We start from the raw sequence: 25065 nt of genomic DNA, 5'->3' as shown, positions 1-25065 counted from the left end.
CGCTTCGTAATATATCCTTGAAGTACTTTTCAAGGCGCTTCCAATGGTTCTACTTGTAATAGGTGTTTTGACTGAAATTATTGAGCAATTTAATAAAATATGAAATGAGGTTTTTTGCGAAGATAGCCATATTTTGCATATGAAAACCTCATAAAAGTGGTTTCAGGGGTTGCTTTGGATCAAGAGAAACATTTTGATTCAATATATACCATAGTAAAAGTCTTCATTTTCAAGGTGAAAAATGCGATCGTTTGATTTTCAATGAAAACCATGAGGGATACCTCATGCTTTTGGTCGATTTTTGACCATATTTTTTTTTGGCCCAAAAAGTTGAGCAAAGGTGTCAGGAAGTTGCTGCTACTCAAGTACAATTGTTTGGCGTCATTCTGATGCCTCAGAAAGGTCTGCATGTCAAGGTATGAAGGCTTGAAAGCTGTCAAATTTGGTTATGTTTTTTCTTTATAGCTTTTATTTACATAGTATGAATTACATCTCTAGTAGCCATACTTTTCTGGAGGAAGAACAGGTCTGCAGCCTGTGCAAGTGCTAGTTCGAGTCGAAGGAATATTGATTTTGGTAAGACTATTTCATGCAAATTTTGATGCGTTATATTATTGGTAGGCTTAATAATAATAGAAATAAAAGGCTGAATTGGCTGCTTGAATGCTATGGTTTTGCACCTTCACTTCGCTAAGGTAAAGCCCCCTTATAGGCCAACATTACCAAATGTTGAATTAAATGCGTTATGTTCTTGGTAGAGGGACCAAGTTTCCCCCCTCCCCAATGCTAGCTTCGCTGGTGGTTTTTTCGAGCCTTGTACGGTACTCAGTGCTTTAATTTTTTACGTCTCTGATCTCTGATTGGTCACTCCGACGTTTTTTATATAGTTTTCTGGTAAATATATTAGAGATGATGGTGGGTGGCAGATGTCAGACATCATGCTCGCAAGCTTCAAGGCATGCAAGAAAGAATAATTCGGAGATTGAATATTTTCTGGCTGCTGGCAACACCAATTCAATGCATCTGATGTAAATTATTGATGCTTTTGAAGAAAACAAGAAGGTTACTGCCAAATAAAGACAACTGTAGCTTGTCCTACCTGAAACTACATGTCATGATGTTTTGAGCGGGACTTCTAGAGCTGGTTAACTCTCTCTCTATTGATTAAAAGTTATCTCGATTCACCTGGGAAAACGTTTATGAGTCCCAACTGGAAAAGTTTGACTGATACAGATGAACAAAATGTGCGGCATACTTCATTTATACAATAAAACAAACTTACAACACGGGGTGTATAAGAAAAAACTAATGCGATTATACATTGTATTGACGATTTCGTTAAAGGCACCGTTAAAATCAAATCCAGAGAATTTGACATTCTATAGTTCCGCCCAGGGGATAATATTTTTTTTTTTTTTTGATTAGACTCAAGTTTTGATGGCTTTATTATGCTCCGTATTTGGGATATCACGTTAAACTTCGGATTCACTGATGGCCACAGAATTAAAACTTTTAAGGGTTCCTGCGTATGATTCCGAATATTTTACGATAAAAGTTTACTTTACAAGGAAATAGGCACTCGAAACATCTGCCATGACCCGTCGAAATAAAGATTGATTTGGAATGGTGCGTGTATTCCTGAGCAATGATAGGTGTGTATTGTCTACAAGAAATGACATGTGATACTTGAGATGCTCATGTTTGTTATGTTGCCTTGAATTAGCTTATCGTCTCGTAAATGGGTACATTAAAAACGTTGTGAACTAAGGACATTTACTCCATTGGAACATTTCGGATTTCCTTAAAATAACAAGGCGAGCATTTAGAATAAGAAGAAAAGAGAAACAAAACGTTTATTGTGCGATAGTATGTACATTGTCATTATGTAATTATATATATATATATAGTGGGTAAATGGTATAAGATACCTAAGCAGGATGCAAGATTGCCTTTGATTTGGTACTAGTGGCATTGGTATTCGTTGTCTTATCAGATGCCGTAGTCGTTGTTGTTGTGTGAATGGAGTTATGTGTGGTATCAATAGTATTTTCATTGCAACGTTGCTGGATCATTGGCTGTTGAGGTAGATTCACATTGCAAATGTCCATTTGAATCAGATCGCCATACAGTTTGATGAATGATTGAATATCTTGTGTCGATACCCACAAATCATAGCGAATCAGCCCCAGAAAGCTTCTTTCCATTCGATTGATATCTTTAGGTGTATATACAGAGTTTGTCAATGCTGATAGGTGCGTGCTGGTTAATCCTGTGCCAGTTTCAGACAGATATTTAGAGCTTGTTAAAACTGCCGCTAGAAACAATCGATATGGTGTATCAGGTCCTCCCTTTGCATTATCAGGTAATTTTGATTTCAATCTCAAGAGATAAATCAGAGTGAATAGCTTGACTGCACAAGGTAGGCCCCCTCGGTAGGACGATCGTTTGGTAGTTGTCTTGGAGTAAAGATCATGAATGAATTCGGTCAATGGTGGTAGCGATCTGCAATTTTTACTGATTGAGCAATTCAAGAGGTTTTGTGCTGTTAACGTAGTAAAGGCTGCAAAAAAAAAAAAAAAAAAAGGATGATTGAGTTTACAATTGAGCAGCCACATGTTGAGTGAAAAAATACCTAATAACGCTTCTGAATTATTTGAAATGACTTGAGTTGTGTTAATAAATGACATTCGTTGTTGTATTGAAGAGAAATTAAAAGCATATAGTTAAAGAAAAAGTAAAGTGTAGTGTAAAGAGGTATATTTATACTAGAGAAAAAGGGAATTATATATGATATAAATGGCAAAAATGCTAGACTGAATAAACCAATCAAACCAACAAGACTTATCGATGAAAATGTTTGTCCTGCTGGTGCTGAGCCGGAGGACAGAAAAGAAGGGTTTTTATGAAACCACACAAGACACTTCAAATCTTCCATTTACATAATCAAAAATCCATATTTAAGGAGGTCAAAAGAAAATCATACAAACAAATGATATTCTTTCATTTAGAAATTAATAATAATGTAATAGAGTATAGCTGACAGTGTGTTTTAAAAGTCGAACATTTTTAAGAAGTAGTATTTGTTGCTGTGGCGGCTGTGTTGGTAGCAGCAGTATCTGCGACATTGGTAGCTTCAGTATCTTCAGAAATGATATTATCAGCCGTGGTAGGCTCAACTTTTGTAATTGGTTCTTCGGTAAGTTTTAATTCAGGACCGGCAGGTACGTCAGTAACAGGGGCTGCTGCTGCTATTGCTGTTGCTGCTGCTTCAGATGTTGTAATATCAGCAGATGAAGCCTTTTCTATCTTCTCTTGTTCTTGCTTGGAAGCAATTGTAACTTCCTTTTCCTTGGTGCCATCGGCCTTTTGATAGGCCTTTGGTAAATTGGCTTCATCAATGATATTGGTCAATGACTGATAGAGTTCGTCACTAAATATAAATCGATGGGTTAGATTTCAAATGTCTATTTAAAAGAACTTTCTGTGTTTCGATTTACTTTGAGCAAACCACGAATTTCTTGGTAGTTGCTTCAGACAGTAATGGACGAACCAACTTGAAAATCATTGCTCCCCAATAGGGTACATTGACAAAGAGTTTGGTAGCCTATTTGTATACTGCATGTGAGCAAATGTAATAGAGAGAGAATGGTCATTTGAATTGGCATCCTACCAAAAATTCTGGATAATTATCTTGCATAATCTTGATGATTTCCTTTGTAGCTGCTTTGGCATTGCTCGAACGGCCAAAGAGAGATGCGTTTTTGTAATCATGAATAACAACCATGGAATCCGTGTTCTCAAAATCAATCAACTGAACGCCCCTTTCCATGACTTGAACTCTCCAACGAATGAATTTATCCTTGTCACCAAATACCTTTTCTTGGTCAATATCGCCGTAGAAATTATAGCAGACAGGGCGACCCTCTTTGTCTGTCTTGTAAATGTAACTGACTGATCCTAGAACACTATCATCAATGGCCTCGTCCAAAAGGTTATCTGCCCCGAAATCCTTTCTCCAAATCAAAGTATCAGTCAACATTTGAGTAGCTTTAGCCAAATCAGATTCTCTGCTTCTAGTGAGATTACAATAATCAGTTGAACGACCATTCTTTCATTACCTGGCTCTGATAAATTTGACTAAAAGGACATCAAGTTTAGGATCCGTTGAATCTTGGTCAAGAGCAATATCCCAGAGCTTGTAGCCCTCAGAAACTTGTGCTGCTTGTTTGATATCGCCCAACTTTGCCTTTAATTTGGCTACGGATTCCTTTTCAGCTGTAGTAATAGACTGAATAGCCATTGAATTCTCAAAATTAAGGAGAAATAGATAAAGAGGAAAAATTTTCAGCCTGTGCTGGAGGTAATTCTGCTACTCCAACAAGCTTAAAGGTGCCACAAAAGAACGAGTTGTGACACCTCAGAAGGAATCACTCATGTGCTGTATTTTGGTTTGAAGATGAAGCAAGCGCCTTGTCAGAAAAATGGGAGTATTAGATACTACTGGAAAACTGCTGGAGATGTACTCAATGTGAAGATTGCATCAGCAAAAAGAAATGAATAAAGCGCAAGCGGTCTTGTCCTTGAATTAACTGATAGGTTTGCACATGTCGTACCGAAATATTTATCAGATCATTCTACAGGTACAGAATCCTTGGAAAAGACCAACTTAAAGTTTTAATTAAGCGAGCACTTTCTCCAATTTATTAAACATGCTAGTAAATTAGTTATATGGAACGTTAAAGAGTGCATTCTAATGCAACCTGATCGTGTTAGTAGCAACATTTGAATTTTTGCTTACCAAATCTTAAAAAGTGTGTAGGAAGCAAGACTTCTTAAGGAATAATTACGTCTTGTGAGCTTATAAACGCAAACTCATAGAAACGTACGCCCACTTTGAAGCGTCAAGTTGATCGAGACGTCATATTTTACCCCTGAAGCAAGAATTTAGTAGTTGCCATACATTTTGATAGCGTTTCTGTGGATAGTTCCCAAACTACTACTGCGAAATTCTGTATACAAAAAGCATTTGTCTTTAGTGTTTGCTTGCAGTAATGCGACTCTTGTATCTGTTTATTATAAATATTAAGTGTAAGGACGGAAAAAAGAGATATACAATGCAGTGTATTTAATGATCAAGAATACGCAAATTGCCAGAAACAACCTTGTTCTCCAAGATTGAACCTGATGGGATATCAATGCGTTCACCATGATTGGCAACAATGATAACGGTACCGCGCAGCTCTACATTGCTTCCAAATGTGACATCTCCAGTAACCGTCAGATGATCCAATTCCAAGATATGAGGAATGGATTTGAATCTTGTGAGGAAGTTTTGAACCTTCTTGAAGTCCTCGCCCAATTTGATAAGTGGGACATTGTTGAACATACGTTGAGGATTGACAACCAGTTCACCATGCACAAGGGAATATAAATTGGACGTGACTAAGAATAAATCAGAGGTCGATTTGACAGGCAGGAAGCGAGTTCTAGGAACGTTGATGCCATGCGCATTTTTAAAATGCTTGATAGCAGCGCCAACAGCAGTTTCCAACTGAATCACCTTCTCGCCGCTGTCAGTTGTCTTGTTGTTGACAATAATCTCCAAGTCCATGGCAGCCTCATCCATGACACGCTTGACTGCCCGTAAGTTGATCCACAAGTTGTTGGTGTTGAAAATCTTGAATTTCTTGATGGATTTAAAGTCTTCCAAATGCTCGTCAGGCACCTGAGCAATCTCCAAAAGACGGATCTGACCATCGTAATCAATCAGAGTACCGCCTTTGATGTCAGCCTTGGTTTTGTCGGTTACTTCCATTATGAATTCAGCATCAGTCTCCACCATGTGATGAAGAATGTTGATATCGACAGTAGCCCCCAAATTATCCACATTAGACACAAAGAGGTACTCTTTACCCTGCTCCAATAACTGATCCAGCAACCCAGAGTTATACAGTGATTCGTAGATATCACCATGTCCAGGAGGATACCTGGGAACACACAAACAAATATGCAATTGAGTTACATATTTCAAAAAGACCCATATTTCACACGTACCACTGCTCGATAGGAGAATTAGGCGTTCTGGGAACGGGCAAAAGAGATTCCTTTTTGATTCGAGGATGGCGGCTTTGATTGAAAGTTATGATATCCACATTGTGCGAGGCATATTTTTGGACAATTCTTTTGGTATCATCATCGGTATTGAAAGAGTTCATCAAGATAAATGGAACGCTCACATCGTGCTTTTTGTTCAAATACTGCCATCATTGCATTAGACGAGGATTCTCGCTTTTTAATGCAGTTACTCACCTCAATTTGACGAACGCTAAGATCCAAAAATGTCATATTGTCACGCACTTCAATGGCAGATTTCGGGCCAACACAGCCCATTGTGGTTCCTAGACCACCATTCAATTTAAGAACAGCCAGTTTAGTAAGATCTGAGGCGGATGATTCCACAGGTAAATCAGCGTAAGGCACGATTTGCTCTGCAGATGGCGATTGAATTTTTTCCCAATCACTATATATCATGGCAAATTAGCAAAACCATAGTAAAAGCAGCTCTCAATCAACCTTACATTTTGGTGCCTTTGGATTTCTCATTCAAGTAGCGAGTAAAGAGCATGTAAAACCCGTCCATTTCTTGATTAAATGTCTAAATTTCCAAACACGATAAGCTTTTTTTTTTATCTGGCATATATGCGATAAGCACACCTTGCGTTCCTCTTCGTCCTTGATCAAACTTGCTAGATTGGCAAGATCTACCTTCATGGTTTTGGCAGCAGCGGCAGAGCTTGCACCCTGAAAATCCTATTTTATACAAAAACGGCATTAGGAATATTTTCGTTGCATTGTATACAGGGGAAGCAAAATTTACCAAGGTAGAGAGGGTATGATGATGATGTCTTGCACCATCATTCAAGGTGGTAGAGGTTGAAGGCTTCATTGACACAGTCATTCTTGGATTAGTTGATTAAAATGAAATAAAGAAAAAAGAAAGAGGAAGAGATATCAAACTAAATAGGCTATTTATATTCATTTATTTGGTTATGTAATACGAAAAAAGAAAGCCCCCCCCCCACAATCCCCCAATATATACAGTGTATGTAAGCACCATCTCTCGGATCAATATGAACGGATTTTATTAGGACTGAATCTCCTTGATCTTGGCCTTTAATAGCTCGTCGATAGATTTGTTGTATTTGTCAGTCAAGTTTTGCACCTAATTGAGAGGGCCTGAGTACAATTGTAATGCCATTTCAGGTCATATCTGAACTTACAGTCTTCTCCAGCTTTTTGATTTCGTCTGCAGATTGATGCTTGGCATCATGCTTCAGCTGCTTCATGCCATCTTGACGAAGGGATCTCACCTTGTGCTTGGTTTGCTCACCTGTTGTGCTGACAAGTTTGGCCATTTTATCACGGGATTCTTTGGTAGGCCTACAACCGCATTTAACACAGGGTACATATCATCTTGATTTGCATATGACTTACTTGGGGATGGGCACTCTAATCATTTTGTTATCTATAATAGGATTCAAGTTCAATCCAGCTTCACGAATACTCTTGTCTACAGCTGACATGTACTAGGCACAATTTGGTCAACAACCTACATGTCACAACACTTGAGATAAAGCACTTACATCAGCGTCATGAACAGTGACCAAAAGCGTTTGGGGATCTCTGACCGTTACCTGAGCGAGATCCTTCAAAGAGAAGTGGGAATGCTCGATGCGAACACGGACATTATCCAACAAAGCTACGGCACAATGTTCAATACAAGCCCAAACCATTATACCTTGTAAACACTTACATGGGTTGGCTCTTCCCATTCGCATGACACTCAAATGCTCTTTCAATTGAGAGATCAATTTCTCATATTTCTCTTGAGTTTGTTTCTCGTTGAATTGACGGACAAATTCCTCCTCTTCTTGCTCTGCTGAGGCTGCTGTCTTGGATTCATTTGATTTCTTCTTGTTGTCCTTGCTTTTCTTTGCATAAAAACGTGTAGCAGTAGTTGTAAAGACGGGTGGCTGCCAAGCAACTCGAGCGATAGTTGGTCTTACTGATAGAGAAGCTATTGCTGCTGCTGCCTTAGGGAGTTGGGTGGAAACGAGTGATTTGAATAAACGAGAGGACATTTTTAGAGACAAAACAAACAGAATGAAGTGAACTGCTAAAAATTTAAAGGGCAAGGGTGCGCATGGTATGGAGCGACATGTGGGTAGCGCCGATTTAATGAAGTGGTGTAGTGTACTTTATTGTTGCATTAATGCTTCAATGTCATGAACTTCTTTAGGCACAACAGTAAAGTTCTCGATACCGTCATGAGTAATCAGCACTGTATCCTCAATACGGACGCCACCGACTACCCGATATTGATTAATTTTATCCATGTTAAAATATGGCTTATAGGTAGAGTCTTTTGTCCACAGATCAATGCTAACATCGTTGAAATAAAGACCAGGCTCTACAGTGATCACCATATTCTCATCCAATGGCTTCTGTAACAGAAGAAGCGAGGATCCTTTCCTGGTGTTGTCCAGGATGCTAATTTCTTTCCCGCCAACATCGTGACAATCCAAGCCCACACTATGTCCCGTTCCTACGTTCAATGTTGCAGTCAGCATTGGCTGTATGTACACATTCATATGACTCATTCATAGATCCTTTAAGATACGAAGCTCTATGCACCTACCATGGAAGTAAAAAGCTCGATAGACTCCCAACTGTAATAGTTCTGTCTCGTCACCAATCAAAAGGCCTATCTTTACCAGTTCATGGCACAATATCCGTACTACCAAGTCATGCATGTCCTTCCAGAATACTCCCGGTTTCAATCTCGATAAAACAGCCTGAGAGCGCAGTCAGTATTGAGCGACAATATATGCAATGGTGATACGATTTACATTTTGAGCTTTCAGTACAATATTGTATATGGTTTTGGCCTCATCTGAAAATTTGGTGGACGCTGGGAAGGTTCTTGTTACATCGCTTCCATAGCAGCGATATTCTCCTCCTGCATCCACTAGTACAAGTGCATGCTGATGATTGGGAATGCTCTTGTCATTATCAGTGTAGTGTAAAACGGCTGCTCTTGGGCCAGATGCTATGATTGGAATATAACATTGCCTTGAAAGTCCATTTTTGCCACAGATCCATCGAAATTTTGCCTCCAGTTCTGCTTCATTGATCTCCTGCTTTTGTCTGTACTTTTCTCCGCAATACGACATGAGGCTCATATGAGCATGCGATGATATGTGTGCTGCGTAGCGTAGTAAGGTAATCTCCCAGGGAAATTTAGTTAGCCTTGCTTCGTGAATAGCGCTTTTGAGACGACTCCTATCTACTCGGCTCTCATATTCGATTGGGATGTAGTTGTCGTAATCCATGTCTGTAAAATCCAATGCAAAAATTACTTGTGGCTCCAAATCCTTCAGAAAGTCCTTGAGTTGTGTGTCTAGCAAAATGTGATCCACATTATATTTCTCCATCAAGTCTGCATCAGGATCAGGTATGCCTTTCCAGAGTTGCTCTGCTTTGGGCCTGTCAGGTCGAACCAAGTAAATCGTGTCTTCTTCCAACACCATGAAAATATGAAATCCAGCTGCTTCCACGCTGGACAAATATGAGAAATTGCTTTCTTGGCGAAAATCCAATTCCACATCTGTATCGTCTCTGGTATGCGTCGTGCCGCCCCGATGATAGATAATGCCACTTTTTGCTGCCAAGTGTTTCTTTATCTTCAGGTAGTGCTCACGAGTGTTGATACGCTCCTTGGAAGGGAAAAATGTCCTTGTTGTCGAGGTGTCCATATTGAAATGATCTATGTAAAGTTTATCGAACGTGGAATGCAAAACCTCCAGAGGAAAGGGGTTGAATAAATACACTTTTCGGGCTGTTTATTATCATGTGGAAAGATAGGTTATTGCAGATTTTCTCTCACGCTGTTGTGCGGTACAGGTCCCTTTGTGGATACAAAAATTAAGACGACAGGAACACATGTTTGTAATGTGGAATCAAGAAAATTCTGCATTGGCGGATTTATAGCTAATTTGGAGTGTCCCAAGCAAGCAACCTATGAATTATTAATTGATTTGCTTTAGGTTGGGGGAAATTACATGGTGAAAATGAAAGGGTTACTACTGTTAAACTTTAGAGGCAGGAGCCATACGTCGTTACTGTATTTGCATACCATGAAGAGTATTCTTATTCTGAAATGTAATTGCTCAACCCTCACTCTATCACCCTTATGTGTCATAGATCCTCAGCCTTCTTAGTGATATCTTGCTTCGCTGTGGTCTGGCGAAGGTTTTAAGCTATACTGCTCACTTTACCAAGAAGGGGAACAGCCTTTTCATGCTCTACGTTGATTCTAAAGACTTTATATTAGGACGATTATATGCCCACTTTGGAAGGTTGTTCAATATAGAAAGAGATCTTCAGTCGCTACATTGGTTGTCAATTAATTAAGCGCGGAAAGTATAAAACAAGCCAACATGATAAAAAGACCAGTGTTTTGACGCTATTATAGGCTGCACATCTGCCAACTCAACCTGGCTTCTTTTCTATTAGTTAAATTTTGATCCACTGCGTTTGCGCTACAGAATCAGACATAGCTAGGCCACCTACGATGGCATTTCCTTTCAGAAATCGAATTTCCAACCCTCAAATAAGAATTTACAGTAGCAAAACACCGTTTTTTTTTTATAGCAGTACAGAAATGTTTGTATGATGCTCAAGGCTATAAAATAAATCCAGGCCGTGCATTGAATAATGCTGGCGCACAAAAGAAAATTTATATGCGCCACTGTAGGTAGCAAAATTTGGCTTTGAATGATCGTTTTTCGACAATTTGGCTGGGGCTGACTTATTCCGCAGAGCAGCTCTGCGAAGCCATTCAAACTTGATTTTACTATACTTTGTTGGTGTTGACACTTGCTCAACAGGATTTGTAGTCGGTATCATGAATGTTGCCAATGTTTATGCCAAATAAGTTTTATTGTGCCAGAAGGGCTACAACTGTCTATAAAGATTAAGGTATTCTTGATGGGTAGATATGCCTGTGTTGTGCAACAACATGGACAAGCTATGATAATTGAAGTGCATCTCAGCTATCTAAATACTGAGGTTCACCAGATGTGATAAGCGTTGTACAAGATAAATTGCTATTTTGGCATTCAGAACTTAGTATAAATAGAATAACTCTTGTCTTTATCAATAAATCTTTAGTTTTTATGTCTGATCTTATTCAAAAAAGTCTTTTCTTGTTTTTATAATATCGAACATTTTTTATAAGCTACAAATAATAATCCTTTTACTCTTTGTACTTAACAATTATTCGCTTAACGACACAACCTATAACGCCCTCTTTTCAGGTCGAATCTTGTTCAAAGATAGCTATTTTCAAGCACGAATAACTTGATGCATCATTTCTAAACCGGATCTCCAAATACGTAGGAACAATCAGTTCAAGGACAGATCACATCAGATCATAAACTTTGACATGAAACAGGATTCAGTTAGGATCCGAATCATGGCACGTTGAAGATAATAGATCCAATCTATTATCCTATCACCCAAATCAACTCATCTAATACCTTATCCTCACATCAAATCCCTCAATTCGAATAGTATATAAACCCTCGTATTTCCAATGTAATAACCGATATTCTTTACCTAATTAATTTCATGCTCTTTTATATAAATAATTTATTTATAATAAATTATAACTCATGCTACAAAGCGTTCTGTGCGCCTGGAATAGCAACAAACGGCTCACCTTTGATACATCTTGCTTACTGATGCTTTATCTCAGTTTTTTTTTTGGGTCATTGCAAATTCATGAAAATTGTCGTTTTTACATGAGTATTAGCAAGGGAAAATTCTTGAAAATGAAACGATTGCATTTTCACCCCAAAAATGAAGACTTTTCCTATGATACATATCAGACCAAACCGATCGTCAAAATGGAATGCAGCACTGAAAGCTCTTTTTATGAGACTTTCATATGCTAAATGCTGACATATTTACAGAAAACCTGCTTTCGTATTTTTGCAGATTGCTCATTATTTTCGGCCTGAAAGCTAAATGTAATCAGCATCATTCGACGCGCCTTCATTGACTTTATATAAATGCATTAGAAAGTAAAGTATTACAACGACATTTTTCATAGTTAAATTTAGCAAAAATGTCTAAGGAATGTGAAATCAAGTCGAATTTGAACATGAAACTATCCACTGCACAATTTCAAATTAAAGTGCAGCAGTTGCGGCTGCCACCACGGCAGAAGGCTGAGACCAGATCTACTGGCCGTGACGTCGGTTATGGCACCCTCTCATTTTCCATGCATTCGTTTTTTTATCTTTTTTGCAAAACGCGTTTAGTATCAAACCATATCGATTTGGGAACCCTTTCGATTGAAAAACAACACTCTAACTTCTGATGACACGGCTTTGTACTTTTAAAAGTACTTGATAACGCTTTATTGAAGTGGAATATAGTAGGTACCATTTGATAACGAACACTAGAAGACGTATAATCAGCACTAATTGAATTTGTTTATTAGGTTTCGATAATTTTTTTTGCCTGTTTGACGTAGGTGCTTCTGCCATTACTTCTCTGCCATCTCTGTTGTTTGATTCTTTGGTTATTATTTCTGGTAGCTACTTCTGTTGTCTCTATCAATGGCGGCTGCTTCTTTAGTCTTTGCCTGGTCTCTGGTGTCGCTCGTTCTTTGGGTTTTTATGGTATTGCTGATGGTCTTGCTGACGGTGTTGCTGACGGTGTTTGCTGACGGTGTTGCTGACGGTGTTTGCTGATGGTCTTGCTGATGGTATTGCTGCTGGTATTGCTGCTAATGCTAGTCTGGTCTTTTCTGGTCTGCTCTCTGTGATGTATGCTCGTTCTCTGGTCTACCTCTGGTGATTGCATATTCTCTGGTCTATCTGTGGTGATGATAAGTAGTAAGTAACTTCTTTGGCCTTTGTCTGCTCTCTGCTGATGGCGTTCGTTCTTCTTTAGTTTTTCTATGGCGCTGGTGTTGCTGCTGCTGCCCATATGGTCTTTCCCGGCCTACTGTATTTGGTGCATGCTCGTTCTCTGGCCTGTCTCCGGTAATTGCCTATACTCTTCTGGTTTATCTGTGGCTGTGATAAGTGGTAAGTATGTTCTTTCTTCTGGTCGCAATGGTATAAAACTTCTTTGAACGCTTATATTATTGCTTCCTTTCCCGTGATAATGCATTCATGATGTTTGCGTTGTTGCGCTTTTTTCTTCTTTTTCTTTTGTTGGTGGTGTTTCCTCTGTAGATTTACATGAAACAATATTAGTCATTATGTTGTATCGCAAGCTTATAATACCACTGTTGCTTTTGCAGCAGTTATGTGTATTTGAGTCATGTTGCTTTACATCCGACTATTACTACCGTGCACGTTGCTCATGTATGCATTGTTCTTGCAACAGCAATGAGCTTTTTTAAACATCTTTGATGTTGTATTTGTTATGCTTTTCTTTGACTTGCTTCATGTGAGCATTTTTTCCTTTTTTTGCCTACATACTGCTATACTCTTATAGTATTATGTTCTTTTTTCTTTTATTATTATTATGTTTCTTTTGAAGCATACCTTTTTTTACGTTGTGTGGATGTGCCTATCCCTGAAGCTCAACAAGACTTTATCCGACACCAGGAGGTAGATAGGCCGCCTCCACTTGGTTATCGCTACTTACTTTAGCGATGATTGAGGGTCTCAACGCCTGAATTTAAAGCTAGATGGTGTAAGTAAGGCATGCTCTAGCACCTGGGGGAAGTTTGATGATAGTAACGGCTATATTGCTATTATAGCGGCGCTTAAAATTTTGCCTCACATCAAAACAGGGGGAAACCCTCGCAAAATTTTTTTTAGGTCAGCGGGGTTTTTGAGCGATTTGATTGGCTAAGAGGTCGAAGCAGCGAAGGTCTACAACCAGTTAATTTCCTATTGATCTGTTATTACTATAGTTTTGTGTTTGTAATAAAAGGGTATCTAATTAGATACAATTTATATCTTTATATTCAATAGTAAGATAAGGAGCAGTGAAATCAGGTTTATAAGGTTTCATAAAAAAATAAAGCAATAATCAAATACAACAATAGATTGCATTTTATTTTTGTATAAAATTAATTGAAGATTCTGGGATTAAGTCTCTGTATCAAACAAAGAAAGCTATATTACCGGGAAACTGAGATGGACCAAAGAACGAGCTGAACGGCATTATATAGAGGGCACTTTTCAAACGAGGAAAGTATGTATACATCAAACTGTGAGGCTTAATAGAACAGAACAAAGCAACTTACAGCTAGTTAGTCTTAAAATCATGACTTTTCAGCATACCAAGGATTCATTAATAACATGTATTTTGAAATAGACTACAAATATTCGTCACATATGGGACATGCTACGGGTTTATGCAATATAATAAGCTGTATTCTTCAGATATGCCATTGTATACTTATGCCGCAAGACTTGATAAACAGGGTAAATGAGGGCACGTCGGATGCAATCTGTTTAGTTTGTTGGCAAGTTTTTGTTGTGGCAGGAATTAAGATGTCTCTAACTGAGCTGGTGGAGCTTCATATCTAACCACAATAGTGTCTTTGAAGCCAATGGCATCATCATCTGCTGGTCCCTCGAAATCAACATCTGTGGCTGGCTCATCAAAGTCGTCATCTGTTGCCAATCGCCCCCCCCTCAAAGCCTCCATCATCTGCTGCTGACCCTTTGACAGGTTTGCCTGGTCCATCATCTTCAAAAGGCAAGGGAAACGGTAAGCCATTAACCGCATTCCTCCTACGGGCAATTACCGCTGATGATCAAATGAATCAGGTCTTCATGCCATATCTCGTGGCTTAAAGAGTGTCATCAACAATAATTTGGGTCATGAATTGTTCTTGAAAAGGTTGAAGGCTCTCCAGGAGACAACGCATCAGGCCATAGTTGGTCTTTCTAAATGCTTGGGCATCTTACAAGCACACATTCTAAATGGTCTTTTATTCGAGTCGTCCTTCTCTAGCCTGGATTTCCAACTGTTGGGTCTGGACGGCCACGGCATCTTCCAAGATGTGGAGCTTATTGTTTCTCTGGATGATTTGAACGAGAATGTACCATGGTACTGTAACTACGATGAATTTTATTGCATAGTGACAAAAATGCAGCCATGCACTCTGACATGTAAGTACAAGCAGTGGCAGTAGTAATGGCACCAAGTGACACTCATTCTTGTTACTGTATTTGCACAGTGTCTTGGACATCACCATGGAACAGCTGCCGCAAGAGATCACCAAGCAAGTACCGTGCTGACCTCAAGTTATTCTCGATATGTTGCTTCCCATGCATCTAGCTCAAGACAGGTTCTTTGGACCAAAAAAGCAACGCAAAAGGAGGCTGCTGGTAACAAATCCAAACAACTAAGGGTCGATTTGAAGCACTATATGGACACACTGTTCTGGTCACTTTTGGATAACAAGAACTCTGATGTTATCAATCACTCGTCTCAAGCTCTCTTCCAGCGTAGCCAAAACATGTCTACTAAAGCCCGCGTTGAGTAAGAAGCCTATGCTTTGGAACAAGCCCGTACCCAGGTTCCAGCTCATGCTCTGGAAGCTCATCTCATCGATGATGATAGTGGCGGTGATGAGGCTGTTGAGGAAGAAGATATTGAGGATGAGATGGAGCAGTCAAAATAACCAAAGAACATTACTGCCAAAGAGATCAAGGCTCTGGTATCTGCATCGCTGATGCTCTGTCAATCACCGACCATCGAAGGAGATGTTGACGCTGCATATGTCAAGAAGCAACTCTATACCGAGAAACAAGAAAACATACCGGCCAGGAGCCTCCAAATCTGTGCCAAGGTCATTAACGGCCATCGAAAGCTGGTCCCAAAGACGACTGCTCTATTTCAAATGATCCAATGGTCCCCCCATCAGACAGCTAGAAACTCTTTGGTCAAGTTTGCTGCAAACAGAACCAAGGCTTCTATTTGTTAAAAGTACATCAAAAGAATTAATTACATGGCGGTTAGGCATTCTTCATTTTAATTAACACTTGTGCGCGTGCAAGTCTTTGCCAGGCTAATTTGAGATGTTCATTGCGTCTTCACAAACTCATCCGAGTTGGCGGAAACCTCGTAACTTCGATTTCCTGCCCACATCAAATATGTCATGCTTTTGTTCCAATGGGAATCAAGCATCAGTTAATAGTTACACTAAAAGCTTATTAATGCAACAATGACAATAACAGAAGGCTAGACTTTTTAGTGTGCCACTCTTGTACGTGGTTAATATCATGTTTTTGACATGAATGTTCATTGTAGGTTCTTTTGTTTAGTTCTCATATATAGCAGCTGTGGGAGATGCCGAGTATTGAAAGATCGCACTCTGTCTAGTCTGGTATATAAATATTTACACTACTCGTTTAAGTCTTGAACACTATATTCTCTCTATCATGAGTCTTGAAGTAGTGGATGTGTCACAGTTACACCGTGACACTCCCATAGTTGTGTATAACAGTATTTAAGAAGAAAAAAACACCTATTTTCCAATTGCAGTAGATATTCCAACTTTTCTTTCCTCGTCTCAATTGTTCGGTGGCAAAAGCAAGAAAAAATGTTTAGAGAGTTGGCATACATTACTTTGATCCTTTCAACAGCCACCTTCGGTACAGAGATAAGTGAGTAACAGAAAAGAGCTAGTATAAAGCCATCACTATGGACTGATCAGTCTTTTTGCAAATAAAAGTCTTCAGATTCAAGCCTGAAAATCAGACATTGGGAACAGATTACATAGTGCAGGTACAGTAATCCATTTGATCTCTCAAAAGGGATGTACTGACTCTGTTTTTCAAAGAGCAATCTAGTAATGGCATCCACCATAACGGAAATAGCTGCATCAATAATAATTGTTAGATATATAGAAAGAATTCCGAGATTCCTGATGAAGATACTTACATTAGTCATCTTGACACCACTGATCGCCACCATTGCGTTGAGATCAAAATATAACTTTTTCATGCCACTAGACGACAAAAGGTTCAGTAAGTATAATTACCCATCATTTATCTCGATTCATCTAAGGTATATGACCATAGATGTCTATAATGCAACATCGTTCTTTCTTTGTCTTTCAACTATTACATGGGCTACCCTTTGGTTTTTCAAAAGTGAAAGTCCATTGACTGATCCAGAAATTGCATTATCAGGGACTGAAAGGACAAACAGAATGAGAGGGCAGCCCCAAGGTAGAGGCGAGAGGACTCCCACAGGAGAGAATACCCATCGTACATCTTCACTGCATAGATATGATGAAGAGATTGATTACACATTACCCCCGTACTCAGAAGTACCTCCACCACCGACGTACACCAAAGTCATTTCACCAGACGGAGACATCCAGATCGACCAAAGCGAGCATGTACTCACTTCAGCTCCTGAAGCGTCTTTACAGAGCCGCAGTTCTGTTACTACAGCTACTCAAGATGCTTGTAATGCTAACAACGAGGCAGTCAATGAGGAAAATGCGAGCAGAGTCGAAAACAGCGGTGGCGTTAATAGCGATTCATTGAATCCACCGCCTCGATCTGGCAGGCAATAACATTGTAAGCCTATACCAAACGCCGAGTCGTGGAATACACAGGGCTATTCATCTATGTTATTCATAATTTTCTGGCATACACTTGCACGCCAACCCACTCAGTCAGTGCTTGCAACTTGCCTAAGTACTTGCTAAGTTTATTTCTCTTTCAAGTCAATTTGATCTCCAAATTTAATATATACTACAACTAAAATCTACCTTAATCTCTAATAAAGCTAATCAATCTATGCGATTCATCAAAGCAATTGCGTAGCACAGTTATTTTGTCCAGATTAGACGAGATTTTACAAATTCAGTAAGGCGTAAATGTATCTAGAGTTACATTTTTGGCTCGTTCATTACTTTTGCTTTCTTCATTCTAACGGCCACTATGTCTGAAACAAATGAAAAGCTGCCTTGCAGTTTTATCCAGGCATTTGCAATGCTCTATTTATCAATGACGTCTGAAGGCATTGTGCTTCTTGAGGCGAGTGAGTATGGTTTGTCCATAGTGTAAACTGCAGTAGTACGATACTAACTTGTGTTTTCATATAGTCGATGTACATGAGTTTCTCCCATTAAGAGACTTTGTAAGGACATCCGAGTACATTCAGGTGAGTTTGGATGGATACACGGTTTTGCAATGGAAACTGAAAGGCTGCCAATGATAGTCTTATGTAGTGCTTACTTGCAATACCATCATCTTTTGCTTGTCAATGACATTGTTCTTTTACGCCTACACCATTAAGCCGCCAGATGCAAGAAAGAAAATGAAGATTAAAACAGGAATGAATGCCAATTTCATGCTGTCCATTCTTTCCTGTTTGACTAGGATATCAGTATTAGGTGTCTATTCAAATGAGGATGATCGAGGTAATGTTTGACATAAGATAACTACAAAGTAGATGCTCAACCCAACTGTAAACTAGTCCTATCGAATTTAGTATCTTTTTGTGGTGCTTTGAATATTGCATTTTCATCGTTGCATATGTACCTGAATAGAAATATCAACAATGTGAATGCTGGATATGGTGCAATCAAGAAGAATGATAATTATGATGAGGAGGACCATAAACTCAAGACCTCGCCAGCGTTCACGGATAGCTTTGCTTTGTCTCCTACATCTTACAATGCAAAAGATATTTGAAATCATATAAAATATACTCTATGATTGGCAAATCTCTAATTGTTTATTCCAAGCTGCTACAATTTGTTAAATACCCCATTCAATGTTGCATTGTTGGGTGCGGCATTGAGATTGAGTAGATTTGTCAAGAATTTGTACATTTCGATATTATAAAACGGGCTGACAACTGTGCCAGGTAAGTAAGCTTCATCTATCTTGGGCCCTCTAGCAGCAAAAATAGCTCGCATCTCGAGTGCCATGTTGTCATAGCCATGAATACCTTTGGGCCCATGGCGATCTGTACTTTTAATAATGGTATACCCCACGTCAGGTATCAAAACAATAGGGGCAATACGCTCTGTCGAGTTGTAATGAAATCTTGCGGGCATGTTCTCTCTCTTGTACACTTGAAAATGAGGGTTTTCTATTTCTTTGGTGTACTGATAAATTTCGCTGTAAATTTGATCCACAGCAAATTCAGGGGCATCGTCTTTGGGGCGAAGACCTAGCAGTGGCCATGCTTCTCTCTTACGAAGATAGGATTCTGATTCTGCAGATATAATCTTGTCGTAAAAGATCAGTCTAGACTCGTCTGATGCTGCCATGCCATGATCGCTGACCTATTTAACGCTAATCGAATCAACAATGAAGAATCAAATACAGCGTTGTAGCCATACCACTACTAGATGAACATGCTTATCCAGGTTCCTCTCTGTCAAACCAGACATGAGATGTCCTACTGCATCATCCATGCTTCTCAAAACCCCATTAAGCTATGTCTGCGTTAGTGATCTACCAATCATCCGACAAACGAATTTTGATATCTACCTGTTTTCCATCAGGACCTCCTCCATGGCCCTTTTGATCTATCTGAGGTATATATATTGAAATGGATTGTGGTCTCTGGTCGATGGGCATGTCCAGCCAGTTTAGCGCAATATCCATCTTATCAATAGCTGTTGTTTCCCTCGAATAAGGAACGTAATAATCCGGTGAAACAGACTTGATGGGCACATTTGATCCTGGCCACATAATGACAGCAGATTTCTTTCCTTGGTTTTTGCTAGTAATCCAAATGGGCTCGCCACCCCACCACTTGGGGTCGCCACTAATAGATGCGTTTTTATGTATGAAATCCTCTCTCAGTTCTGGATCATAAAACTCGTTTGCTACAATACCGTGCGCTTCAGGATAGAGACCTGTCGCCAAAGTCCAATGATTGGGAAACGTGATTGACTAACGTGCTGTCAGAACTTGTTGTGCTGATCAGTCGCTGCTACACTTACTGGGAAAGATGGGATCATGTATTCAGCTCGAATGCCTTCCTCAGCTATCATTTGCTATTGTCAACTATGTATGTCTGCAACATTACAGTATGGCTTGCAGCCTACCTATTAGATCAATGTTTGGTGTAACTTTTCTATCCAAATAATCGTTTCTGAACCCATCCAATGAAATATAAATGACAGTTGAATCAAAATAAGCTGAGCCGTTAAAGTAGAGATGTGATTTCACCTCTGATTCTCTATCGAGTTCGCTGACAACGAGCACGGCTACAAATCCAAAAAAGCCCACGCCAAACAGCACCAGACACAAGCGACTCCAAAATGTCTAGATAGATAGGGCTGAGTCAAAGACGAATCGATATACACAGATCTGTATCCCATACTCTGGTGCCATAGTGCCATCTAAACCATTTTCTACGAGCATCCTTCTTGCTTGTATGTTGCCATTCATCATCATAGTTTCCAATTTCAATCACTTCGCTGTTTCCGTTCCCTAGTAGCTCATCACGCTCTTCATAATCATCGGCCACTGGTGCTCCAAACACTCTTTCATCTACGGTTAAAGGTGAGCCTTTTCTTGCTAGGTTTTCAGCGGCTAAAACTCTAAAATCTTGGTTGCTTTTCCGAGTCCTCAATGATAAAGAAGACTCAGAGTGCTGTAAATTGGGTGTAGAGCCTGACCCTGAGCCAGACATGATGTGATAAGAGTGATAAAAAAAACAAAAGAGAAGAAAAAGGTGTCGACTAACGATTGAAGCGGCATATGGATTTTAGAGAAGATCCTGTCTAAATTCTGCGCAAAACCTTGTTTCACGCATTTTCTCTTCTATTATTTGCTATCAATGGTCATCAAACATACCCGCAACATCCTTCACCTTGCCATCACCGAGAACACAGTGAGTAGATCTACGCAAAGGATGCGTCCCAATGTATTCATAGCGCTACCAATAGGCCTTGCGTGTAGTCTTGTACGTTGCAAAGGATAAAATAGATTGGTATAACGAAAATGGATTGCATGATCAAGTCCTCAAAGAGCTGTATCCTGTCATTTTGAACTACATCGTAGCAGAGCAGAGTTCGCCTGCGAATAAAAAACAAAAAGACGCAGAAGCAAACCGTGTCATTTACAGTAAGCTGTGCTGTGCGAGAAACGAAATCAACGGCTAATGGCATTTTACAGTGGATGGCTATCGTATTTTATACAGATTTACAGCACGAAATACGCAGCAAACGTTAATTAAATCAGTAGGATCTCCACTCGCCTGGAGTGTAGTGCATGCTGACACTGTATTTGATAGGAAAATTCTTTCATATTTGCAGAGCAAGAAGACATGGACGACCAGGCAGAAATTGAAGAGGATCAGAAACCCACAGTGCACACTTCATACAAGGGATTATCCATCTATCCATCTCAACTGTTAATCTCAGTGGACGATGAGCTGTTGATTGGCAACAATACATTGGATTCCTATTTTACCACACTTTGAACTATCATAGTAAACTCCTTGACACTTTATTGAACTTTTTACATTTTGTATACACATTGGGAACTGACAAGAGGAGGGAATTCAGAGGGTATAGATATTTTTTTTTTATGTTAATTCTGAGCAATTAGTGATTTTGGGCCTCCCAGCTTCTTTTTGAAGGAATATTACTGCTTGTGTTTGCTGTTGTAGAAGCCTGGTTTGTTGCACCTTGATCGACCTCGTCTTCATCGTCGCTGATCAGATCTATCACATTGTCGTTATTTGCTGCCATGTTCACAAGTTGCTCATGTTTGGCCTTGATATCGCCTGCATTGCGGGCATCTGCACCATCCTTGCCTTCATAATCCTCGTCGTCTTCATCGCCTGAATCTGGATCTTCCATTCTAGTGATTGTATAATTGGTATGATCTCTAGTGTATTCTATCTCAGATGCTCGCTTAGGCAATGTTTCCAAGAGTTTTTCAACCAGCAAGTCTCGGGCTAATGCGGTAGGTCCTACTTGTCTGTTGCAATGAGGACACACCCAAGTAGGATTCTCGTTCTTGTTGACCATGAGATAAGCGTCCAAGTCAAAGCACTATATAAACAAGATGAGAACTAATATTCACAAGCGAGGTGTCTGCTACTTACATCCACATGTTTGCATTCGATACCTCTCACAGGCTGCTTTATCTTCTTGAAAGTGAGAGGGCATTTCAACGTCATCTTGATAGACTTTTGCAGAACTATAAGGTCATCATCACCATTCTCTGTCTGGAATCTGCCCAGAAGATCGTCAATCATTCGCTCACTCGTCTCGATGCTGATCGTTTTGTTCTTGACCGAATTGAGGATGTAGTTTTCACTGAATCGCTTACATACTTGGACAGCAAATAAATATGACTTCTTGGAAGAGACCTGTCAGTATTAATATGAATAAATTCAAGGCGACGCAAAAAGAGAAAAGGCGAAAACTACTTACACAGGCACATTTAGGCTGATGAATAATAATCATGTTCTTATCCAGCAACAACAAGCGAGTCAGGTCAAAGGGCCTGTCCTTGCCAGTAATAGTGGATGGGCCACCGTTTGGATTGATCACTTTTTCTCTCTAATGCATAAAAGATGAGCAAAACAATCAAACATTGATAAAATAGCACTATTACCTTCTGTAATGGCAACTGCTGGCCGTTCAGTTCAATACGGGCTCCAGTAGGCCAATCGCATTTGCGTTCCAGTGTACCTTCATACCAAGCAGTGACGAAAAAGGATAATGGTGGCTCTCCCTGATAGTCCTTGAGTGTTGTATTTGGATTCTTGAACAACTTGCTGTACTCCTCTTTTCCAATGTAGAATGGCTTTCGAGTAATCACCTCACCATGCGCTAGTCGGAATGATGGGAAGGCGTGCCTTTCCTTGAATAGATACTCAACCTTGTCACCTTGTCCATTGGGCCTTGTCCAATCATACGTTGATGTACTGGCTGGAATGACAGCTGGCACAACAGGTTTATGAACATTACCACCACCAGGCAAGTGTAATTTACTAATATGCACTGTACCAAGAGATGGCGATGCATAACTTGAAGTGCTTGTGTTCATGGCTGTAGTTTTGACAGGCGTGCTCTGTGTTGTCGGCGTTGTAGGCGTTGTAGGCGTTGTTGGAACTGCTGATGGTTTGCTGGTAACTACGCCGGTGTTCATGAGCAAAGGGTTTGCTTGCATAGGAGGATACTGTGAGTTGGATGAGAAGATGGAAGAGGCAGCAGTAGGTGTGGCTGCAGCTGGCCTTGCTGGAGCAGAAGCAGGAGGAGTCACTGCTGGAACGATTGCGTTGGCGGTTGGAGCTGCTGAACTAGCCAAGAAAACGGGGGCGATGGCTGAGGTGGTCGCTACGGGAGCTTCTACGATAGGTGTGGTATTTGCTATTGATGCATGGTAGTTATTGACGGGTAGAGCTTGCTGTTGTTGCTGCGGCTGTGAAGTGGATAAACACTTATTCGCTGCTGCCATGGACGCTGAACTTTGGAGATGAGCTGCTACCGATGGCATTGAAACAGACTGCGACATGCTGTTATTCACAGGAGGTAATGAACTTTGGGCAAACATCTGCATATAACGCGCTGCGAAAGCTTGTCTTGCTTGCTCCTCTTCCTGCTGTTTCTGTTGCTGTTGTTGTTGTATTTGCTGCTGTTGCTGTTGCAATCTTAGTTGACTCTCAAACTGTTCTTTTTGTCTTTGTACCTCTTTGAGTCTCGCCAGTCTATTCTGCTCTGATTCAGCAGCTTTACGCTGTGCCTCTTCTTGGGCTTTGCGCTGCTGCTCCTCTTGGAGTCTGCGTTGGTGCTCGTCATACAGAGCTCTGCGAAACTGGTCATGGTACATTTGTTGTGCTTGTTGTATTTGAGCTGGATTGAAACGCTGTTGATTCATCTGTGGTATCTGTGGCTGTTGCGGTTGTTGCGGTTGTTGCGATTGATACTGATATTGGTATTGATATGGCTGCTGATATGGCTGTTGATATGGCTGTTGATATGGCTGTTGATATGGCTGTTGATATGGCTGCTGCTGCTGCTGCTGCTGCTGCTGTTGCTGCTGCTGTTGCTGTTGCTGTTGTTGCTGCTGCTGTTGTTGCTGCTGCTGTTGTTGCTTGGTCTGTGCTACTTGAGCCATTCGCTGCTGTAGGTAAGTATTCAGATGATTATTATTAATCATTGCATTGTTAGCTACAGCTTGATTTGGAGCAATTTGTGAAGCATTGACATCAGTTCCTCTGAATTGTGGTGACGACATTGGGGACCCCATATTTGAGTTAGGTGATTGTGGAAAAAGAGATGAATCGAATAGCTTGGCAAGTTGGTTGAAGGTGTTGTTGGCTGTTGGTGATTCAAGGATGTTAATGTGCGAAACAGATCTGTTGCTAGTTAAAGAGGCGGGTGAAGGATGCGACGCTGAAGCAGTGGACACAACAGACCCATTGCTAGGTCTTCTCCCCGTCACTGAATTGTGTAAATCCTCGTAACATTTCTTGACGCAGGCTGATAGAGCAACACATATCAGTACTTTGCATGATACACACTGATTCATTCAAAATATATGCATTACCTCGTCCTTTTTCAGATAACCCATTACCACACTTTTGACTTGCTTCTTTCAGGATTTCGAGGCCTGACCAAGGCCCATATTCGGATGCCTTCTCAAAGATGGCATTGATACATCCTAAAAGGGCCTTCTCGTTGTAGGGATTGTAAGCTCGAACATCGCTCAGCCATTCCAGTAATTCATCACAAGCTCCACCATAAGTTGCTAGCTGACGAACCTCAGCTTCCATTTGCCGAAGACGAATATTGTTTCTCTCATAAACAATTCGATCTTTTTCGCTCAATGTGCTTAAAAGAGTTTCCGTAGTCGGTGTCGTTGGTGGAGCATTGTTGCTGCTGCCGTTGCTGATATCTGAAGCTGTGTGTATACCAGTATTGATGTTGGCTATCATGGTTATCTTTGTCTATTGAATGGTTTGAGTTATTGATCACTCCTTTTAATGTTCTCGCCTTTGAATAAAGCAAGAAAATCCTCTATG

At 40.1% G+C, this 25065-nt stretch overlaps 12 protein-coding genes across 12 annotated transcripts; 4 read left to right on the top strand and 8 right to left on the bottom strand.

The window, feature by feature from the left end:
• Positions 1 to 1928: 1928 nt before the first annotated feature.
• SEC31_1 (protein transport protein S31) lies at positions 1929 to 2687 on the bottom strand (the record flags this gene model as incomplete). The annotated part of the gene is made up of 2 exons (XM_064822060.1): positions 1929 to 2560; positions 2633 to 2687. 2 exons carry the CDS (start codon positions 2685 to 2687, stop codon positions 1929 to 1931), a joined length of 687 nt encoding a protein of 228 aa, XP_064681746.1.
• A 379-nt stretch (positions 2688 to 3066) lies between these two features.
• ATC70_002689 (UDP-glucose 4-epimerase) lies at positions 3067 to 4300 on the bottom strand (the record flags this gene model as incomplete). The annotated part of the gene is made up of 4 exons (XM_064822059.1): positions 3067 to 3430; positions 3498 to 3604; positions 3671 to 4067; positions 4119 to 4300. 4 exons carry the CDS (start codon positions 4298 to 4300, stop codon positions 3067 to 3069), a joined length of 1050 nt encoding a protein of 349 aa, XP_064681745.1.
• An 825-nt stretch (positions 4301 to 5125) lies between these two features.
• Positions 5126 to 6958, bottom strand: YCK2_2 (Palmitoylated plasma membrane-bound casein kinase; the record flags this gene model as incomplete). Its single annotated transcript, XM_064822058.1, has 6 exons — positions 5126 to 5987; positions 6055 to 6257; positions 6310 to 6520; positions 6579 to 6655; positions 6715 to 6810; positions 6878 to 6958. 6 exons carry the CDS (start codon positions 6956 to 6958, stop codon positions 5126 to 5128), a joined length of 1530 nt encoding a protein of 509 aa, XP_064681744.1.
• Positions 6959 to 7144: 186 nt separating this feature from the next.
• Positions 7145 to 8141, bottom strand: ATC70_002687 (uncharacterized protein; the record flags this gene model as incomplete). The annotated part of the gene is made up of 5 exons (XM_064822057.1): positions 7145 to 7222; positions 7281 to 7440; positions 7495 to 7586; positions 7644 to 7759; positions 7814 to 8141. 5 exons carry the CDS (start codon positions 8139 to 8141, stop codon positions 7145 to 7147), a joined length of 774 nt encoding a protein of 257 aa, XP_064681743.1.
• A 117-nt stretch (positions 8142 to 8258) lies between these two features.
• Positions 8259 to 9815, bottom strand: CDC34 (Ubiquitin-conjugating enzyme subunit; the record flags this gene model as incomplete). The annotated part of the gene is made up of 3 exons (XM_064822056.1): positions 8259 to 8605; positions 8699 to 8855; positions 8910 to 9815. 3 exons carry the CDS (start codon positions 9813 to 9815, stop codon positions 8259 to 8261), a joined length of 1410 nt encoding a protein of 469 aa, XP_064681742.1.
• A 2929-nt stretch (positions 9816 to 12744) lies between these two features.
• Positions 12745 to 13059, bottom strand: VMA1 (H(+)-transporting V1 sector ATPase subunit A; the record flags this gene model as incomplete). The annotated part of the gene is made up of 1 exon (XM_064822055.1): positions 12745 to 13059. The coding sequence occupies one exon, from the start codon at positions 13057 to 13059 to the stop codon at positions 12745 to 12747; it is 315 nt and encodes a 104-aa protein (XP_064681741.1).
• A 1433-nt stretch (positions 13060 to 14492) lies between these two features.
• Positions 14493 to 15724, top strand: ATC70_002684 (uncharacterized protein; the record flags this gene model as incomplete). The annotated part of the gene is made up of 5 exons (XM_064822054.1): positions 14493 to 14516; positions 14736 to 14805; positions 14865 to 15209; positions 15303 to 15582; positions 15664 to 15724. 5 exons carry the CDS (start codon positions 14493 to 14495, stop codon positions 15722 to 15724), a joined length of 780 nt encoding a protein of 259 aa, XP_064681740.1.
• A 1533-nt stretch (positions 15725 to 17257) lies between these two features.
• On the top strand, positions 17258 to 17629 carry ATC70_002683 (uncharacterized protein; the record flags this gene model as incomplete). The annotated part of the gene is made up of 1 exon (XM_064822053.1): positions 17258 to 17629. The coding sequence occupies one exon, from the start codon at positions 17258 to 17260 to the stop codon at positions 17627 to 17629; it is 372 nt and encodes a 123-aa protein (XP_064681739.1).
• A 436-nt stretch (positions 17630 to 18065) lies between these two features.
• ATC70_002682 (KOW domain-containing protein) lies at positions 18066 to 18755 on the top strand (the record flags this gene model as incomplete). The annotated part of the gene is made up of 4 exons (XM_064822052.1): positions 18066 to 18099; positions 18164 to 18222; positions 18280 to 18481; positions 18538 to 18755. The coding sequence occupies 4 exons, from the start codon at positions 18066 to 18068 to the stop codon at positions 18753 to 18755; spliced, it is 513 nt and encodes a 170-aa protein (XP_064681738.1).
• Positions 18756 to 18811: 56 nt separating this feature from the next.
• Positions 18812 to 20715, bottom strand: ATC70_002681 (uncharacterized protein; the record flags this gene model as incomplete). Its single annotated transcript, XM_064822051.1, has 6 exons — positions 18812 to 19354; positions 19412 to 19507; positions 19563 to 19970; positions 20021 to 20064; positions 20126 to 20345; positions 20404 to 20715. The coding sequence occupies 6 exons, from the start codon at positions 20713 to 20715 to the stop codon at positions 18812 to 18814; spliced, it is 1623 nt and encodes a 540-aa protein (XP_064681737.1).
• Positions 20716 to 20862: 147 nt separating this feature from the next.
• On the top strand, positions 20863 to 21507 carry ATC70_002680 (uncharacterized protein; the record flags this gene model as incomplete). The annotated part of the gene is made up of 4 exons (XM_064822050.1): positions 20863 to 20916; positions 20972 to 21149; positions 21201 to 21265; positions 21319 to 21507. The coding sequence occupies 4 exons, from the start codon at positions 20863 to 20865 to the stop codon at positions 21505 to 21507; spliced, it is 486 nt and encodes a 161-aa protein (XP_064681736.1).
• Positions 21508 to 21631: 124 nt separating this feature from the next.
• On the bottom strand, positions 21632 to 24978 carry ATC70_002679 (uncharacterized protein; the record flags this gene model as incomplete). The annotated part of the gene is made up of 5 exons (XM_064822049.1): positions 21632 to 22084; positions 22138 to 22404; positions 22469 to 22597; positions 22653 to 24523; positions 24591 to 24978. The coding sequence occupies 5 exons, from the start codon at positions 24976 to 24978 to the stop codon at positions 21632 to 21634; spliced, it is 3108 nt and encodes a 1035-aa protein (XP_064681735.1).
• Between the last annotated feature and the right edge of the window lie 87 nt (positions 24979 to 25065).

The sequence above is a fragment of the Mucor velutinosus genome (assembly GCF_035048745.1).
Source record: "Mucor velutinosus strain NIH1002 chromosome Unknown tig00000093, whole genome shotgun sequence".
In the NCBI taxonomy this organism is placed as follows: domain Eukaryota; kingdom Fungi; phylum Mucoromycota; class Mucoromycetes; order Mucorales; family Mucoraceae; genus Mucor; species Mucor velutinosus.
The sequence above is the reverse complement of the archived record's forward strand: the minus strand, read 5'-3'. Positions and strand labels throughout refer to the sequence as shown.